General features: G+C 44.8%; 1 protein-coding gene across 7 annotated transcripts; it reads right to left on the reverse strand.

The window, feature by feature from the left end:
• Window positions 1-350: 350 nt before the first annotated feature.
• On the reverse strand, window positions 351-16057 carry SLITRK2 (SLIT and NTRK like family member 2). 7 transcript variants are annotated; one of them, XR_009538541.1, is made up of 5 exons: window positions 15960-16057; window positions 8702-12186; window positions 6811-6950; window positions 6068-6168; window positions 4210-4694 (listed from the first exon to the last, which is right to left on the reverse strand). XR_009538541.1 is itself a non-coding variant. In XM_060138389.1 (3 exons), exon 3 carries the CDS (start codon window positions 11603-11605, stop codon window positions 9068-9070), a length of 2538 nt encoding a protein of 845 aa, XP_059994372.1. In that variant the 5' UTR covers window positions 11606-12038; window positions 12133-12186; window positions 15960-16057; the 3' UTR covers window positions 8198-9067. The 7 variants fall into 7 exon arrangements, 3 of the variants coding, with proteins under 3 accessions (XP_059994372.1, XP_059994373.1, XP_059994371.1); XR_009538539.1 differs by having other exon boundaries at window positions 6744-6950; XR_009538540.1 differs by lacking the exon at window positions 4210-4694 and adding an exon at window positions 351-454 and having other exon boundaries at window positions 6068-6950.
• Between the last annotated feature and the right edge of the window lie 2759 nt (window positions 16058-18816).

The following is an 18816-nucleotide window of genomic DNA, read 5'->3' on the forward strand; positions in this document are numbered from 1 at the left end:
GTTACCACATAAGGACTACCAGAAATTACTCATACTCTTTGTGTAAATGGATTTATACAATTATAATGTTTAGCAGCTGGAATAAGGATGAGGGAAAGAAAATCATGAGACTGTAGTCCAAATGTTTTCACTGGTGTGTCACAGAACAGGTGTGAGGATTGTTGAAAATAATTTGTTATTAATGATAGTTAACGTGTCAAGTTTGCAAGTGATTTACTACATTTTATGAATTGAAGTGGATTTCAGGTTTCCCCAGTAGTAAGCTGGTTTTTATTCAGTTGTTTTCTTGACTGGCAAGGCTAAGTCTACTTTTGGTTTCAGATGAGGAAACTGGGGCTCAGAGACGGGAAGGAACTGGTCCAGTGTCACATGGAGAGTTAGCAGAGACATGGAGGCTAAATCCGAGGGCTCCTTGTTCTCTGGGAAATGGTCCCCCCACTGTTCTCAGATCCTCCTTTGTCAGCAAATCAGAAAGAATCAGTGTGATTGAAGACTAAAACAAAGCAGAACCCAGTAAAACCCACAGTCTTACTCACATAGGAAAATGTTTGTCTCCTGGTAAGGGATCAAGGCTTGAGAAAGATTTCTTTCAGAGAGGCAAGGCAAGAAGATTTAGTGAAACTCCCCGTTTCCTGGCCCTCTGTTATAAATCATTCTGGAAAGTACCTATTTACCCCTCTCTTCCTAAGACGTTACCTTGTCTTTGTACAAATATCCATCCTTAGATATAGAAACTCAGAAAGTCCAGGTGGAAAAGAACAAACTGCATCAACACAGGTAGGGCATCCTCCCACTTTAATCTGTAAGAGCAGAATAATTAGCTTATTTTTTAAATTTCAGAATATTTGAACAGTTTGAGTAGTAGAACTGAACAACTTTCTGATGAATTTGCACAAAACAAAATCTGAATAAATCCAGTTTAAAATGAATAAGATTCCTTCAGCAAGCCCTGCTCTCAAATTACCCAGATTATTGCTTAAAATGTACTTGCTTTTCAGAGATCTGTTTAGTAAATAAAATAGGTTTTGTTCCAAAATTTCAAGTTAAACATTTGAAATGTAATTATACTCTAAATCCTTAGTATCTCAGTGGCATCCTAGTTTTTAAATTTTTTAAGATGATGGCTTGGACAAGGATAGCCTACATTTCCTTTTTCACAACCTTCTGTAACATGGAAGAAGAAAACACAAAGCAAAGTGTAGCTGGATTTTCCTTTCATTCACTAGCGTTTTTAATAAGCCCCACAGACACCTGGAAAGCAGAGGAAGTTTTTGAATGAATGTTTTTTCCTCTTTTCTACCCTTGTAAAAATTATGTCAGCTGAATATTACAAGATTGAGGGCTTTATTTCTTTGTTTCCAGTTAAAATCCATTTGACCAACTAGAGACGCATTGGCCCAGTAGTAAAACTATGGCTGAATTTTATGATCAGGAAGAGGCCAAACACCACTTGTCAGCTAAAAATTTTGTGCACTGGAATGAATCATTGAATTTCTGAAGCTCAGCTGAGTTGTCCAAGGGTCCATCAGTTTCCCGGATGATAAGAAACTTGGCAGAGCTGGCTAAAAGGGTGGGATGATGAACAACCAAATGGGAAAACTGCTTTGTGCCCTGAAATATGATAATATGATCTTCCTAGATAGATTCATAGCTTGACTTTCCTAATTATCACACGGAATAAACTCATCAACCCCATAGAAAATTCCCCTGCCAAACAGCTAAATGAAAATCCCATCACCTCCCTCCCTTCCCCAAAAGCAGTAGAATGTTGTGATTTACAAATAAGTAAGAAAAATGATTTAAACATTTTTAAAGTCAAGTTTAGGAAGAGAAGTTAACCCAAGACAAATGGTACATTTGAACCCTGTAAAAAATAAAATGAGTATGGCTATGTCCAAATTAGACACTAGAAAGGAGAAGGGTAAGAGATTTTCGGGCTTGAATTTCCTGAATAATTGCCTCAATGTGCTGTTTGCTTTGTGTGTAGCAGTCACTCCCCAAATAGCCTAGAATCATAGAGCATGTCCATTGAGTTCATCCAGACCAACACCGTTCCCAGGGAGGAAAACTGAGACCTCAGTGAGAACTATGACTTGTCCTCACAGGTTTTTAGCTGCATGAAGATTAGAACCTCAGATCCTGGGACTCTTTGCTATGAAACATCACCTATAAGTTCTTAATTTGGATAAATCAGACTTTATGACACAACTGTGTTCTGACAGAAATATGACTTAATGTAGTCTGAACCCAAAGAATTTCTCTCCTATCTGGAAGACTTAAGAAACAAACCAAATACACAGATCCTAGGAAGAACTAAATGATAAGGTCTGGAAGAATTCATCATTCAAGCTTGTCAGGGAGTGTATTTTCTCTCAACTAAGTCTCCCAATGCCAAAAGCCAATAACAAGTCAATATCAGCACTCAGCAGTAAAGCTACTTTAACTCTAGAATGAGATCATTGGGTTCAATAGACAGACTCAGGTATCACTTAAAATCGGGCCCTCAGGCATGTAATAAACTTGGATCTTGCCTGTGTGTCACCATAACTTCTCTGCCATCCTCATGGAGTATGTGTGTGTGTGTGTGTGTGTGTGTGTGTGTGTGTGTGTGTGTATGTGTGTTCTTCATAAGCTCTGAAAATGGCCCAAGTAAATATCTGTTTAGGACTTCCTGGAACAGCTAAGAACCCACTCTAATCACTTTGAACTTAGATCCTTCAGTTTTCCACCCTTCTTCAGTATTCACATGAGAGCCAGAGTCTTATTCATTTATTCATTATGGAAATATTTATTAGAGGGTTATTAAGTTCCGAATCATTATGTCAGGTGTTAATGATGTGACGGTAAAGGGAGCTTGAAGAGTGAGGGACTTGGCCAAGGATTACCCAGAGCAGACCCCATTCACCTCTCCTGTCTGCCCAACAGTCACTCTGTGAGCCAGAAATTACCTTATACTTTATGTTGTAGCCAACATTCTGTCAAGATCAAATATGTCCAAAAATGCCAGGTAACTAGATCTGACAGATAATTAGCTCAAATGTTCCTTTTTAGGGTAATGTTGATAGCAAACATAAAATATTTGAAAAATCAAATTAATAAAAATGATGTATAACTAATCACATACTGGTTGCCCAGGGAAACACGGATCAGGTACATTTCCAGACCCCATTCAGTAATGACAGCATCTATTTTGATGGTCTTTTCCCAGTATCAACAGACACATATGACTTGCTGATGTCTTATATGACATGTGTTCAGAATGGGGAGCTGTACATCCCTTTCATTCCAATTCCACTTCCACTCATCTTTGTAAAGGATGAGATAATCTAGTGTGCGAAGCACCAACTCTTCAATAAAACACTCTAGAATGAGACTCTTTCAATTGTTTTACCAACTTGTGAAGGCCACATGAATAAATTGAATATATCGTGCATACAGCAAATTAAGAATCTCAAGAGAGGATAATTTGTTTCAAGTCCTCCTGTCCATCACACAAACCTCAAAACCTTTGTTACGTTATACATTTGTGAATGGAGCATACCTGGCAGATATATTCTGATGTTCAACCAATGCAAAAGCCAAATAAGTCGCTTTGCTATAATATTACCACAGTTACAGCAACAAATGCATCTCTCTCCCTCTCATTTGTTTTGACTCTAGTCTTCGGTAATACAGTAATAACATCTTCTTTAATGGATTCATAATTTCTATTCCTTGGATTTGCATGTCAATCTTTCTCTCATTTTACAGATAAAGATTTATTAGATCACCTATTGTATTAGATAGAATTTTATAATGAAAAACAGTTGGCTCCTGTGTGGGTGGATGTGTGTGGTAGGGGGAGTGTGAAATCAAACTTTCTTTCAATTCCTAGAGAGACAGCTCTATTTGAATTGTTTTTATTGTTCTCTCTAGTTTTAATTTTTTAATGCTGATACTAATGGGCATTAATGGAAAAGTATTAATATGTTTTTAAAAGCACATTTTACCCTTAATATGTAAATTATATAAAGAAGACCTAAATTTGTAAACATTTGAACAGTATATATATCAAGGCAAAGAGGATGGTTCCAGTAATAGTTTGTCATTAATTCCTCTCAAGAGTGTAAAGAATTTTTCTAACTAATTCAAATGTTTATTTTTAGTGAATATTTATTTAGTAACTGAAAGCTAACTACAGCACAAAATAACTGTATAAAGTTTATCCAATAAGACATAATATCATTTGACCACATTTTCAATATTTCATTTTGCCTATTAACAGCCCAAAATATGGCATTCATGTTTTGAAACAATGTCACTATTTGGCACAGAAGTCTATTTACACGAGAGCTCGTTTCATTTGCCATTTATTCCAATAACTTGAGAACAATTATTTGCAACTAAATCTAACGGTATTTGTACAAGTACTTTCAAGCTAAAATACTGCTAAAAAATTCCAACACACATGCAGTTTAATTTGTTTACATAATACCATATATTTATTATAAAACCTGTGACTCTAAGCGCTTTATAGGATCTGAATACAGGAGTCACTCTACCCTCTAACGAATCATGGCCACGTCTGACAGAGGAGACGCTGCTGAGCAGAAGAGTCCTGTGTTCAATGGAGTTGAAATGGGTTGGCTACTCAGACTGCTCAGGAATGTTACTGCGCCATCATAAAATCGCCCCATAGCTCAAGTCACACGAAACTGCAGCGGATTTTCAAGTATAAGCCCTTAGCAACCGAGAAACTGGTAGCACAAGCAGCATTGGCAAAACACACTCTGATTAGGCAGGTGGGCTCCGTTTTAAGCAAAGTCGATATTGAAACTCCAAACATACAAAACAGATAAATTACAGAGTGATTATTTGTCTTATAAAATGGTTTTCTGCTTTATAAAAGGATCCACAAGTTTCCTCTAACTGGCAGCTCTCCTAATGCATTTAAAATACAATTTAACTTACAAAACTTCAATTTACACGTGACTTTTTGCACAACCATTGTGAGAAGCAAAGTACACCTATATACAGTACTTAATTTTTCTCTCTCAGGATTTAGGTGTCTTATTGTCTCTGTAAAAGACAATTAAGCCAAAATGTTATATTTTAAGCCACTGAAATAGAAAGTAAATATTGCCTTTAAGACATGGATATTCCAGAAAATGTAAGTATATTTGTGATTTTTGTATTTACAATTTGGGAAGTCATCTTTACAATGTAGATCGTTAGATAGCACAAGTATATAGCTATCTTCAGGCCATAATATTGGTCCCTCTTCTGCAGAAAGTTGTTTTATTTTATTTTTGTGGGTTTTCTCCCTTTGTAGCTGTGTAACTCTAAAGAGATGTTAATGGTGGTTACACAGTAGCTAACCTATGATATATCAGTTTTATACTTCATTGCACAGAATCACCTTTAAAAACCCAACTTCCTGCATTTCACTGCTGTTCCCACTGTTTACTCTGGGTGATTGTCATTCAGATAACATTCTCCTTTATTAGCACTAAGCTCTCTGTGGGGTGGGGGGGTGAGGAGGTGGGCAGAGAGCCTGTCTACTGTATCTCTGTGCCCCCTCAGCACACAGCACAGAGCCTGGCACCTAGGAAGCAAGCACTCAAATACTTATTGAATGAATGAAGAAATGACTGGATTAGGAGAACTGTCTGGAAGGCTTCCTTCAGTCTAGCATCTAATCTAGTATGTTTCTGGAATGCGTCCAATCAAAATGAATTTCCAGAGTCTGAAAAATCACAGAACCTCCCTCTTTTTCATTATACACTTTCTGTAAAATCCATAAAACATTGAGCCCTTGATGACATGGAAATATTTAGAAAAATTAAACCACCTTAGAGGTCAGAGGACAAAGCAGAGGAAACTGAAGGGTCATTTCCTTACTCACCAACTGCTGGAGGGAAGTAACAAGGCACACAGGTTGACCAAAGTCCAAAACCAAGTTAGACTTTTGGCAATTGCGTCCAGACTGAGAAGTGGTGCTTTTGAGTGTTTCAATACAAACTTAGACACAGGTATATTCAGAAACAGAGGAAGCAACTAATTAAGAGCTAGAATCAAAGTGAATTACCATTTGCCAGACATATAGATCTGTTCCAGGCAGGGCCAGGGGAAATCGTATTCTGTTGGCTGGAACCATTTCACTGTGCTGATGTTCATACCCATTACAAGCTGCATGTGAAATAAAAGTGAAATAGCAAAATCCAGCTGTAGGAGATAAAAATAAAAATCTTATATGTTTGAAAGCACTTCAGTGGGTAAAGCAAAACAACATAGTCAGTGGGGATGCTAATAAGTTAATCAAATTAAAGTGTTTGTGATTGCATTAAAAAACAAAGCTTCACAGTATATGATGTATTATGCCTTTAAATGAAATAGTCTGGACACATTCAAACAATTTCATCTTAAAACCTAATACAGAATAAAGTAAATATCTAAGAAGCATGAGAATCTAAAATTAAACCATAGTTATTAAGCAAAAGAGTTTATGAATCTGAGTTCTTCCAGGAGGCCTCTTTAGAGTCTGGTAACTAAATGAACAGTAAGCTATCTCTGCTTACAATTAATGAATTAGTTTTTCTATGGATAATGGTGTTTTACAGGAATGACTTTATTTTCAGGAGAATACGAACACTGAAGTGGAATCACCACATCAGTAGTTCTAGTGATAGAATGTCAACCAAAAAACTATCTTAATAGAATATGTATACTAATTTGCCTTCATAATCATTTCCCCAAATACCTACCTCTGTATTCTGCATTTATCATTGCACCAAATGAGAGCAGCCACGAGAGAATTTTTGAAACTCTTACATATATAAGAGGAGGTGGTTTCCAGAAGCTATCTCCAAGTTCAACTGGTAAAATACTCTTGCTCCTCTTCTATGAAATGTAAAGTCTCTGTACATTAACTTTCCTGTAGATCATTTCAGCCCACCATTTTCAATTTCAATCTAATGGATTTAAATAAGAATTATGATCTCTAATCAAAGAATGAACATTTTAGCTTGTCACTGTAGATATTCGGAGACTTTAGGGTATTAAAGGCATATTTTTTTCCTGAATGTACTTTACATATATATATATATATATATACACAATTACCATCTATTGTTAAATAAAAACTATTTTGCACCAGTAGTTATTAATCCAAATAATTTGGATTTAAGTAATTTCTAATTGAAAGCCTATCTCATGAATTGTTTATAGTGACAGATAATAAACTATTAGTCATTTTAAAGCTTTAAAAGTAAGTTATCAGGATCCACTTCAATTTCCACATGATAATAAAGGATTATTATGTGCAGTAACCTATTTATGAAAAGGAAACAGTGTGCTTCTTTCAGACGCCATCAATTGCTTTAATAAGGAATTGAAAAGCTGGACTACTTTATATGCAGATCACCATTCCAGTTGCATAAGGATTTACAATAGACAAAATAAAACTATTTTTTTCTAAAGAAGGGCTGTTTGTTTAAATCACACAATAATATTTGCATCTAAAAATTATTTACAGGCTAATAAGGCTTCATAAATGCTATGTAGACTTGGTTAGTTAAAATCATTTTAATGCTAAGACCAAAACCAAAAGCTTGCTGAAGCTGACAAGGAAAAATTCAAGTAACCCTTGCCTAAAGAAGGCAGGAAAAAAAGGATGCCTACTTTCTTGGTTTAGGTACTTATTAATCAGGTTGGAGATGCAAAGAGTACATCATCTGATAGCACCCTGTTAACGCTTCCATAAGCTCAAGAAGAAAACGCTGCTTTCTCTGAAAATGTGAACATTGAGAAGGATTCTGAGTCTAACCTTTAATCCTAAAAGAAACAGAAACTAACGTATACATTTGTCTCTGCTGCCTTGAATTTGCAAAGAACTTACTTGGGAAGTCTTAATCTCACCTTTGAAGTCTTCCTTCAAGGTATGTAATGGCTCATATGTCTTTATTAAATGAGGTGTGTGGCGGCCTCTACTGGTGTGTGTTTATAGAAAATGTTTCAATAGGCAGAAAAAATACTAATTTCAATTAAAAAGTTAGAAATACAGACTCTCATTTAAATATATAAAAATATCTAATGCAGAAAAAATATATTACAAGTTGTGTAATGTACTCTTAATTAGGAAAATAATCTAAAACACTGACCATGTTAGTGTAAAATAACGATTTACGGAAGGGCATTAATTGTTCAATTCACTCTGATATTGGGTTAAATATATTTTATTAATGAATTACTAATCCCAACTGAGGCATTTTATTACCTCTAGTCCACTGTTAAGTCCCCTTAGTTGACTTAAATTAAATCACTTAGAACAAACCCAAAGGAAAGGAAATATTTTACAGTTAAATCTATAAAGTCCTAGAACTAGAATCATTTGATGACAGGTCGGTTTCTATAACTCAAGCAAACTGTACGTTGACTTAATATAGCTGACATTTCAATCTATTTTACAGTGTTTTTAATTTTAAAAATACAACACATTAAAATATGTTCAATTTATCAAAGCTAAAAGCAACATTTAAGTAATGTACTTAAAGTGCAAAGGCACTTTAACACAAAGAAGTGATGCCTAGTGACTATGCTTGGTAACTGAAGACGGAAATACCATATATCATTATTTACAAAAGAATTTATAGTCTCAAAAGATCTTTGGAGATCTTCTACAAAATACACTAAATATCCATTTTCATTTGAAAAGTTTGCTTACTCTTTCTTCATTCACTATAATCTCCTCTTCCCATTCCCACACTGGAAAAATAAAAGAAGAAAAAGGAAACAAAACCATAAACAAAATATATGAAAAAAATGCACTGTAGAAACATTCATGTTCAATGATGATTCCTAAGGAGAGAAGGGAAAAAAAGGTGGGGGAGGGAGGAGAGCAAGAGAGAAATAATTTAAAGGAAAACTTGAAAAAGCAGTATCATTGCTTCACCCCATCCCCCAAACATCTTCAAAGTCCCCCATTGAGGCTGGGAAAGGGAGAACACAAACACACACGAAAGCAAATGCAGTGCTTCCAACAGTTTGGAGCAGCATCCTTTGATGCCAGAGGGTTGTAAATGATTTCCCTTCACAGCTGACTGATTGCAGTTTGTTTTTCCAGAACTTCGAGGTAGTCTGGTTCTGATTGCGGCTTAGCTTGCAGTAAAGGGTGGTCTGGTTTTGACTGCCCCACAAAGCATTTCCTGGGAGTTCCATATAAAACGGTTTTATTGATTCTGTCTTGGTTTTGGCGTCGAGATTCATACGAAGGGGCGAACTGCCTTTTAGGTAAGGTACAAAAGTTATAGTGGACGAGTCCTGCACTGGGGAGTTCCTTGACGCGCTCAGCGATATTCTGATACAGCAGCTCGGGCTCTCTTGGGGTGGCTTGCTTTTCTAGCAACTCGGTGGCACTTATAGTGTAAGCAAGTGTGGCTGGCTCTTCTTTCTTCTCCTCCAGGTTGCTGTAACTGAATTCTTGCAGGTTTCGGTAATAGGCCACTGGGTCTCCTTCCTTCTGCATGTAGATGGGGTTTTGGCACATCTGACCCACAGGTGGGGGGATGTAGTTATAGACGTGGCCGTCTGCTTTATCCTGAGTCTCAGTGTTATAAGACCCATACTGTAACTGGAAGGAACTTACATCTAAGTTGTTGGCACTCCTGGGAACACTTGGCACTCCCTTTCGGCGTTTCAGGACAAAGACGAATAGGCCAGCCCCAAAGCAGACAGATAAGATAAAGACAACCAGCAATCCTAAAATTAGGACAGAAAGTGGAACTTCAGTGTGTAGTTCAGGATAGGAACTGGGAGACACACTAAGTGAGCGAGGTGTGTCTGTGTTGTGATTCATTGACAAAATGGTTCCATCTGACAAGTTTGGACCGTCTGGACAAATAGCCTCCCTGCCCAGAAACTTCAGGATCTCCCCAGCGTGCTTAGCGGGAGATTCACAGGTCACCTCATTGATGATGACAGGGGAGTTGGCATGCTCTGTCCAGTCCTTTAGTCCCATGATGTCACAGGTGCAGTCCCACGGGTTCTCTTGCAGATCTATCTGGATAAAAGCCGGAAGCTGATCCAGAACCCCTTTCACAGGCAGGTGAGAAAAGTGGTTGTTTCTCAGATTCAGCCTGGTGAGGGCCGTGCCCCCAAATATATTATCGGGTAAGGACCGCAGCAGGTTGTTATTCAGAAACAGTAGCTGTAGGTTAATCAAAGCATCAAAGGTCAGCGGCTTAATTTCCTTAATGACATTATACTCTAAATAGAGATACTGCAAGCTCTGCAGTCCATCAAACATAGCCGGATATAGCACTTCAAGGTAATTGCCATTCAGATAAAGTCTGCGTAAACTGGTCAGGTTTGTGAAGGCACCTTCCTGAATGACTGCAATCCTATTGTTTCCTAAATGCAATAGATCCAAAGAACTGTATTCTAAGAGGTCGTTCTTATAGACGGTTTGAAGATAGTTCCCTGTTAGGTAGAGTTTCTTTGGACTGGTAGGTTTAGGCTGCAGGTCGGAGATATTAGTGAACTTCCTTTCTTGGCAGTTGACATTTAGACCATTGTCCGAACTCTGAGAGGTGCAGACACAGCTACTGGGGCAGGTGAGGGGCACCGGGGACTTGGTCTGGTACACCATGATGGGTCCAAAGCTCTGCCTGTCTTTCGACACTGTGACCCGGGGAGTTGGGCGATTTCTCATTTTGGGTGGCCGGCTCGCTTTTGCAGCCCTGGTTGGGTTGAGAGCCGGATTCATTGTAGGTGACAGCCTTTGGACATGTGTGTCAGCGTGGCCGCCCCTCTGACCGGAGTCACCGGTACTTTTTCTGGGACAGAGGTCTTGCCTGGTCAGCTGGGTCACATCTTTCCCATGCAATCTGAAGGGAGTTTCACAGACAATCTCCCCCACAAAAACAGTTATGGTGTCCAGCCAAGCCTTGAGAGGAAGTAAGTCACAAGTGCAATTCCACGGGTTTTCCTCCAGCTGAATCTCCATGATGCCTCCGATATGCTCGAGGACGCCGGCAAAAGGCATCACTTTCAGCCGGTTCCCTCGCAGGTCTAAGTGGGTCAGCAGGACGAAGCGGAACACATTGCTGGGCAGAGACAGCAGAAGGTTGTCATTCAGGATGAGCACTTTGAGCTTGTTCAGTTTGCTGAAGGCCCCCGCCTCGATGGCACTGATGTAATTGTAGTCGGCCTGGAGGTACTCGAGGCTCTCGAGGCCCAGGAAGGTGTCCTCCCTCAGTACTTCGAGCTTGTTGTTGTTGAGGTGCAGCCTCTTGAGGGTTTTCAGGCCGCTGAACGCCCCGGTTCGGATCTCCTGCAGCCCGTTGTTACCCAGGTGGAGAGTAACCGCGTTGGAGTAATTGACGAACTCGTTGGGGTACAGTCTCGTCAGGAGGTTGCCATTGAGGAAAAGCTGATAGATTCGATACTGGGGGGGCTGGAGCAGGCTGACAGTTGTAAATCCTTTGTTTTCGCAGTTAATATTCAGTACGTTTTCCTTCTCTTCGCACAGGCAGCGGATCTTGCAAATGTCTTTGGCAGTTTTGCGACTCTCGGTCTGTAAGATCCCGGCCACGGTTAACACACTGAGGAACCAAACGCCGCTCAGCATCTTTAGGCACCGTCGGTGTCAGCTCAGGTACCTACAGGCAAACCTTGGGGAGGGGGGCAGGAGAGAGCGGGATGCGGGGGAGAAAGAAACACGGAAGCCCGATTAAAATGGCAAAGCGAGGGGGCGGAGTGGGACGGAGGAAGAATGCGGGGAGTGTGGACAGCACGGCAGAATGAAATCACTGCGTTTTTCAAAGCGCTTTCTGCTCTCCTCCCCTCCCCCGCAGCCCACCCACACACGCGTCCCGGAACACACGCTTGCACCTGATTTCCCGGCGGGTCGCAGCCAGCCGCGGAGTCATTAGTAACCGAGTTGTCCTACTAAATCCAGCCCATCTCCTCCTCCTCCTCCCCTGGGGTATCTTGAAGAGATCTCGGGCGGCTAGCCCGTCCTGGGCTCCCCGCAGAAATTGCTTTACTTTTTTTTTTTTTAACTGCGCAAAAAGGGGGTGGGAAAATCAGGGGACTGGCGGCGGGGGAAGGGAGAGGGTGGAAGAGCAAAGACAGCGCGCGGTGGGGGTTACTCACACATCAGGAGAAGACGGGACCCCTCTCCTCTGCAGTCCGCCGGTAGTTTAGCATCTTCGGAAAGAGAGGGAGAGCAAGGTAAAAGGAGACGCCGCTTACGGAAGGATGCCCTGCTTTCTGTCGGTGGATTAAATTTTGCTGGGGGGTGCGCACTGATTAGGAATCCGGCAGGCGGCAAGAGAAGAAGAGGAGGGTTGGAGCGGCGGGAAGCTGAGCCCACGGGGACCCGGGGGTTCGACTGAGCAGGGAGGTCGCGAAGCCTGCCGGCTGGGGCGGCGGGCGGCAGAGACGACCGAGACTGGGCGCGCACTTCCAATCCGGCGGCAGGGGCACCAGTGCGCCCGGCAGTTTGAATTTGAGAGGCTTTGCAGGTTCCGCGGGACCGGGCTGGGGTGACGTCACGGGGGGAGGGGGCAGGCTGGGGATCGAGGGCGCGCAGTGGGGGAGGGAGGGGCAGATGCTTCCCTTCCCTGCGAGTGGCTTTGCAAAGCTCAAATCCCGGCTGCGTCAGTTGCTTCTGAACTACTCCACCTCCAGCCCGGCGGGCGGCGAGTGGCTGGCGAGCTCCTGGAGAGGGGGTTCTCCAGGAGGGGCACCGCCGGGACTCCTCTGGCTCCTCCGAGTGGTTTCTTCCACCCGCCCCTCCCTCCTGGCTCTTCCAGCGGGCCAGTGTGTGTGTGTGTGTGTGTGTGTGTGTGTGTGTGTGTGTGTGCGCGCGCGCGGGGGTGTCTCATTCCAGATTCTCGAGCAGGGGTCCAGATCCTTCCGAGTAAGGGATGTGTGTGTGTAGTGTGTGTGTGTAGATGTGTCTCTTTGCTACAGGACTGGGGCCCGCCTGCCAAACTCCTAGCTCACATGCTCTTGGTGTGGAGAGTGGGGTGTGTGTGCACCGGTGTGTCTGTGTGGGAGGGCGAGGAGTTCTTTTGGGGGATTTATGCTTTACATACAGAGCTTTGTTTCAGTGCTGAGAGAATTACTTTCTGGGTGGTGACTGGCCAGATATTTGCCGGGAATCTGAAAGCCAGCTCAACGTTAGCTTATAGACTGAGATAAACAACAACAAAACCCTTCTCCCCCTGAGGTTTATACTTAGCCAGATAATGAGGTTTAAACGTGTGCTTTTTGCCTGAAGGAAGGAGAAGAGAAGTGGGTGTCAGACAGGCACTGCCAGGCTGAGCTTCAGCTGGGAGTAGGAGCCCAGGAAAGGGTGCTGAGCCCTCCAGGCTGCAGGGTCAGGGAACCAGGGAACAGAAGGCGGAGATGCAGGAAGACTGGCTCCTGAGAAAGAGGAGGAATGAAAGGAGTCCTGGCCTGAGACTCAGGAGACCTGGCTTCGGATCCAGCTCTGTTGCCAGGTGTCACTTGTTTCTGGATCTTCCCACCCCCATGGGCAAAAGGGGTGGACTTATAAGGGTCCTCCCAGCTCTGACATTTAATCGGATTCAGATAACCTTTCCCCGGGATTATTAATGGCCAGGTGTTGGGTTTTTGCCTTCGGTATCTCATTTCTCCTTAATTATCTTAAGGTCCCCTGGACCCAGGAGTCTCCCAGTTGGAGTCCATTTGCAAGATGGGAATGTCTGCTGGTGCCCGAAAGGGCCAGGCGCTGCCTCTGGTGGGCATGGGGGAGATGAGGCAGCAAAAGCAGGGGGTGAAAAGAGAATGGGAAGAGGAAATGACCAAGCGATGTGCCAGCCCCGCCAGACACTTTAGTTGGCTCTCCCCGCCTCTCGGTCCCGCCTGCCGCAGTCGACACAGGGTCCCATTGCTGCACCAAGTGTGGCAGAGGGGCAATCGCATAGGCAAGCTGAGCCTTCGGAGAACAGAAAGCGCCCTGCTTCTCCCCTCCTCCTTCCCTAGGAAGCTCAGGTCCTAGGATTGTTCCACCCATACAAGTTCTTTCCTCCCCAAGAAGGGCTCTCATGGTTTATAAACTTAGGCACTAAAGCAACCTGTGGCTCTGGCCTTCTCCTCCGCAATTTGTCACGGGCGTTCTTCTTTCCCCCTGCTTTTCCTTTGGAGAAGAGCCTTGGGCCAGACATCATGAGACCCTCCCCATCCAGTAATTCTTGCTTCACCTTGGGCAACAACCTTTCCTTCCGGGCCCTCGAATTTCCCTTCCCTGTGCCAAAGGGCAACGGGAGAGTGACTGTCCACAGAGGGGGAGGGGGCAGCCCTGCGATGGTCTCCCACCCTCCATGGCAATTGCATCATTAGATGCGAGTGGGGTGATGCAGTGGGAGCACAATTAAGCTTCCTTTCATAGCAAAGGGGCATTTGTTTCTACATATTTCCAAATATTAAATATACATAGTTCCTAGAGAGATATGGTTTATTCATTCAGTCGTTCATTTAACAAACATTTATTAATTAGGTTAATATTTCATTGAAGTAGACGCCAACATGAGAGCTAGACAAGACCTTTGAAATCAGATTCATTTTATAGATGAAGACATTCCTCAACCAGGGGAAGTGCTGACTTGCTTAAGTTCAAGAATCTATAAAATTAGAAACAGAACCCAGAAGTTCTGAGTCCCAGGCCAGCAGTTCTCAAAAAAACAACTCCTGCTTACTGTGAATTAGACAACTATCTACCTAAACTTCAATAGTGGTGGTGTTTTACTTAAATGTGTTTTTTTCTAAAAATTGTATTTGAAAGTGAAATACCAAATATGTGTTTCAGTTCTCAAATATCGTAATTTCCTTTAAGACACTGATGACTCTGTCAATACTCCTTGAGGACAGAGCCTATTAGGAATTGGTGGGGGTAGATAGATGAGGGGGCGCTTGAAATTCTTGATACTACGGGGTGAGGGAAACGGAGCGGTGAGGGCTGGGGTAACGGCACTGGGGACCCCGCGGCGGGGCGGCAGCTCTCCCTTCCGCGGTTAGCTGCCGACACGGGTCGGTGGACCCTCCCACCACTCCTGCGTCTCCCGCTCGTCCCTGAGCTTCCGCAGCCGTTTCCCCAAACACAGTTATTGGGAACAAATCAGCCTCCACCCCGATAAAGCACTTTAAGGAAGTTTCCTCTGGCCCCGCGTCTCTGGAGGAGCGGCCGCGGCACCGCGCCGGGGAAAGCGGGTTCCTAAGGCGGCGGAACGGTGCCGGGTGAACACGGAGCCCGCGGGAGGCAGAGGCGGACGCTAAAATAAGGCAAACGCTCCCCGTCCTCGCGGGGGCGAGGGAGGTAGAAACGCGAACTCCGTCGCCTTGGTCTCACTCGCATCTTCTCGAGTGAAACCGGGCTCGGGTCTCCGGGGCCGCCAGCGGGCGCGGCGAGTGAGGGCGGGCGGGCAGTACCCCTGCGCCCCGGCTGCGAGGGGGTTAACGGAGCCCGGCCGGCCCGGGGAGGGGGCTTCCACCGCCCGCCCGCCGCCGCCTTCGGCCCCCGCTCCGGAGTCCCTGGCCCAGCCCTTCCCGAAGGGCTCTTCCGGGCGACCCAGGGGCCGGGCGAGTCCCCTGTGGCCGGGCCCCATGCACCGACCGCTCGCGCAGCTCTCCCTGCGCTCACCCCACACCGCCGCGACGGCCGCTCGCGCCGCCCTCTCCCCCGGGCCCGGGCGCCGCGTCCTCGTCGGGAGCGGTGGCCGCGGGGCCGCACGACGCCCGGAGCCGGACCACGCCCGCGCGACTGTCCCGACGCCGGACAGCCGGAGCGGGGGCGGCGGTCAGGGGCGGCCGCCCGCGCGCGATCCCTGGCGGATCGCGCCGTCTGCCCACGCCCGTTCCCTCCGCCTGGGGCTGTGGCCGCGAAAGTCAGGGGCCAGCGCGGAGCCAGCTAGTCGGCCGCGTCGCCGCGGCGCCCCCGAGTACTCAGAACTTACCCGGCGAGCGCGCCGCCCGGAGCTTCCCCCAGAGGCGCCCGCGGCATCCGCGACCCGGGGAGGCGCGGGAGGCTGCGCGGCCTCGGCCCGGCGCGGCCCGGGAGCGAGGGCTCGGGGGCGAGCGCGGGCGGCGCCCCCAAGGGCAGGCAGATCCCCACTGGAGCGGCTCGCCGCCTGGCAGCGCTTCTGGCAGGAAGGAGGGAGGGATCCGGGAGGGAGGAGGAGAGGAGGGCGGGAGCGGGGAGGAGGAAAGAGAGGGGAGGGCGGGCCGGCGGCCCCTCGCCCGCGCTTATCAATCACCCCGCAGATCAAATGTCCCCGCGGCGCACCAGGGAGGGGGATGGACCGGCCCACAAAGGAGCCGCTGCTCCGTTTCTCTGACCAGCGCCGCGGAGCTCTGCTCAAGCCTCCCGGCCCCCCTCGCCTGGAACTCTGCCCAGTCCCTGCAGCTTCCACCGGGGGCTGCGGATCGGACGCGGTCAAGTGAAATAGGGTGGCCCTCGGTCAGGACTGTTTGCTAGGGTACACTCTGATCACAGGGTGGAAGTTACGGACAAGTGAAAGCAGCCAGCCCTCCGAGCCGGACACGGTCCGGGACGGCTGCCTTCCCTTAACTAGTCAGCGCCCGGTCCTCGCAGCTTGCGGGCAGATCTGTAAGGACCTCCTACGAGGACGGTAAACACGGTATTTCCATATAATGTAGAGCCGGGCGAGACCAGTGCAAACGCTTTCACCAGAGCCAGCCCTTCGCAGCATTCCAGTCCCTGTTTCCGTTTGATTCTTTTCATTCTTCATGACGTTGCCTGGATCTACTAGAGCGGACTTTGGGCCACCCTCTCTTCCCTTTTCTCCTTTCTTTGCACTCCTGTTAGTAGTCCAGGTGGTTGTGTTTCGATAACGGGAAGGCGCTCTGGGCAAGAGTCACTGTAGTTCTAGAGGGAGCTGCGGTTTTCGCCCAGAGCTTTGCGGTTCCCTCCAGACCCGCTTTCCCCAGGGCCTCTCCTCGCCTCTACCAGGGTCTTAGGGAGAAAGTTGCAGTTGTGTAAAGACTGGAGCAGGGAGTTGATTTGATGGCACCGAGACATTTCCCCTTCAGTCGTGGAGGAGAGCAGCCTTAATTAAAGTCGTCACCGTCCCCTGTCCTTTTCATACCCCCTACGGAGTCTGTAAAACCCCAATTCTTGAGAATATCCACCACCAGCTGGGTGGCGGAGAATAGGAGGGGAGGGGAGGGGAGGGGTGCAAAATTAGAGCAAAAACTAGCTCTGGGGCTAATGAATCTGCGTTGGGATTTGTCTGTTTCGAGGTTATTTCCTATACGTTTAACCCACGTTCTCCTGGCACAGACCTCTACCTCATTCTTCTCCTTACCCTGGGGAATCTTTTGTGCTTCTTCTTTCTCTTCTAGGCTTTCTTTTCATAATGGAGACCATGCTGGGCCTTTTTAATAGAAAATTACTGATAATCTTATATTATGCACATATGCAGAGTTTACCTTAGTAATAGTCCAAAGAATTATCTCTTATAATCATATCTCTGAGGTTTTAAGGATCATTACTGTTCCTTTTACTTCAGTCCTGAGAAAGCCTTTTTGAGATTTCCCTGCCACTCAGATAAGTAATTTCAGAATAACACGGGTCTCAGATATGCACATGGGCAGGCTATTGTACAGTTACATATTCAGAAACATTGCCTTTCTTTATTAATATCCTTATTTGTGTGAAACATCAAACGTGCTATTCGCTACAGACTATAGCAGCAGCCTGGGCACATCATAGTGTTACTGAGAACAGTTAATACTGTTTCTTCTGTGTTTACCTCATTTCTGACTGTGTCATCTTTTCGTGTAGTTATTTAATGGGGGCTATAAACAACCACAAAACACAGAGCTGAGGGGCTATTCAAAGGCAGAAATAATGAGACAGTCATGCTGAAAAAAAGGAGACAGTTTACTGAGAAGGGTGGTGTGTCCCTAGCCAAAGGGGACACAAACAAAAGCCATAACATATACAGATTAGATGAGGAACAGGCTATCAATGATACAGACCGACATTTTATTTTGATCCAGTAGAAACTTGCAAAATATGGCATGCATCCGTTTTAAGTAGCCTTGTAAGCAAGTCTAACATGTTTATCAGCCTTCAGAAAAGCATTTAGCAGCCTGCCTTTCTGCACGGGACCACACTGATAGTAAGATTTTTTTAAAAAGAGCAGACTTTTCTTTTTGTCGGCATAACATTTTCAAGTAGGTGGGTAGCTGTTTCAAAGGGTGTCCTGAATGCACACACACACACACACACACACACACACACACACACACACAATGATGAGCAATACAGAACTTTCTGTGAGGGTTGTTGCATAGATAATTACAGAAGAGAGCTTGAAGCATGTGAAAGTTTTAAATGTACCAATTTATTTGAAAGCTGCTTTATACTGACTTTTCGAAAAGTTTCTGTGTTAGGGGAGAAAAATCCTGACATAACTGAATATCAAAGACATGCATATTAATGTACTTCTGTGAATTAATAAAAATGGCATTCTTAATTCTTTGGTGTAATGGCATTGTAAAGGCATCTCTGTTTGTGTGCTGTTCTCTGTTGATTAGTTCATATTACTAAAGGGCTTAGAGATCCCTGACTGCAATGCTAGTGGGGCAATACAGAAATTAAATTTTGCTTGGGCTTTTATAATTTCAATCTAAGATCAAGAGAAAATCAGATATTTCATCTAGGATGAATTTTTTAAATGTGTATACATTACTAAGACAATGCAAATGTTGCACAGTTACTGTGTACTACACAGTTTGCCTGTGAATGTTGCTTCTCCACCTTTTCCACACCTATCCAGGGCTGGG

Source organism: Lagenorhynchus albirostris, chromosome X (genome assembly GCF_949774975.1).
Source record: "Lagenorhynchus albirostris chromosome X, mLagAlb1.1, whole genome shotgun sequence".
Taxonomy (NCBI): Eukaryota; Metazoa; Chordata; class Mammalia; order Artiodactyla; family Delphinidae; genus Lagenorhynchus; species Lagenorhynchus albirostris.

Coding starts and splice junctions, on each gene's coding strand:
- SLITRK2 (XM_060138389.1), bottom strand. CDS start 11,605: ATGCTGAGCGGCGTTTGGTTCCTCAGTGTGTTAACCGTGGCCGGGATC.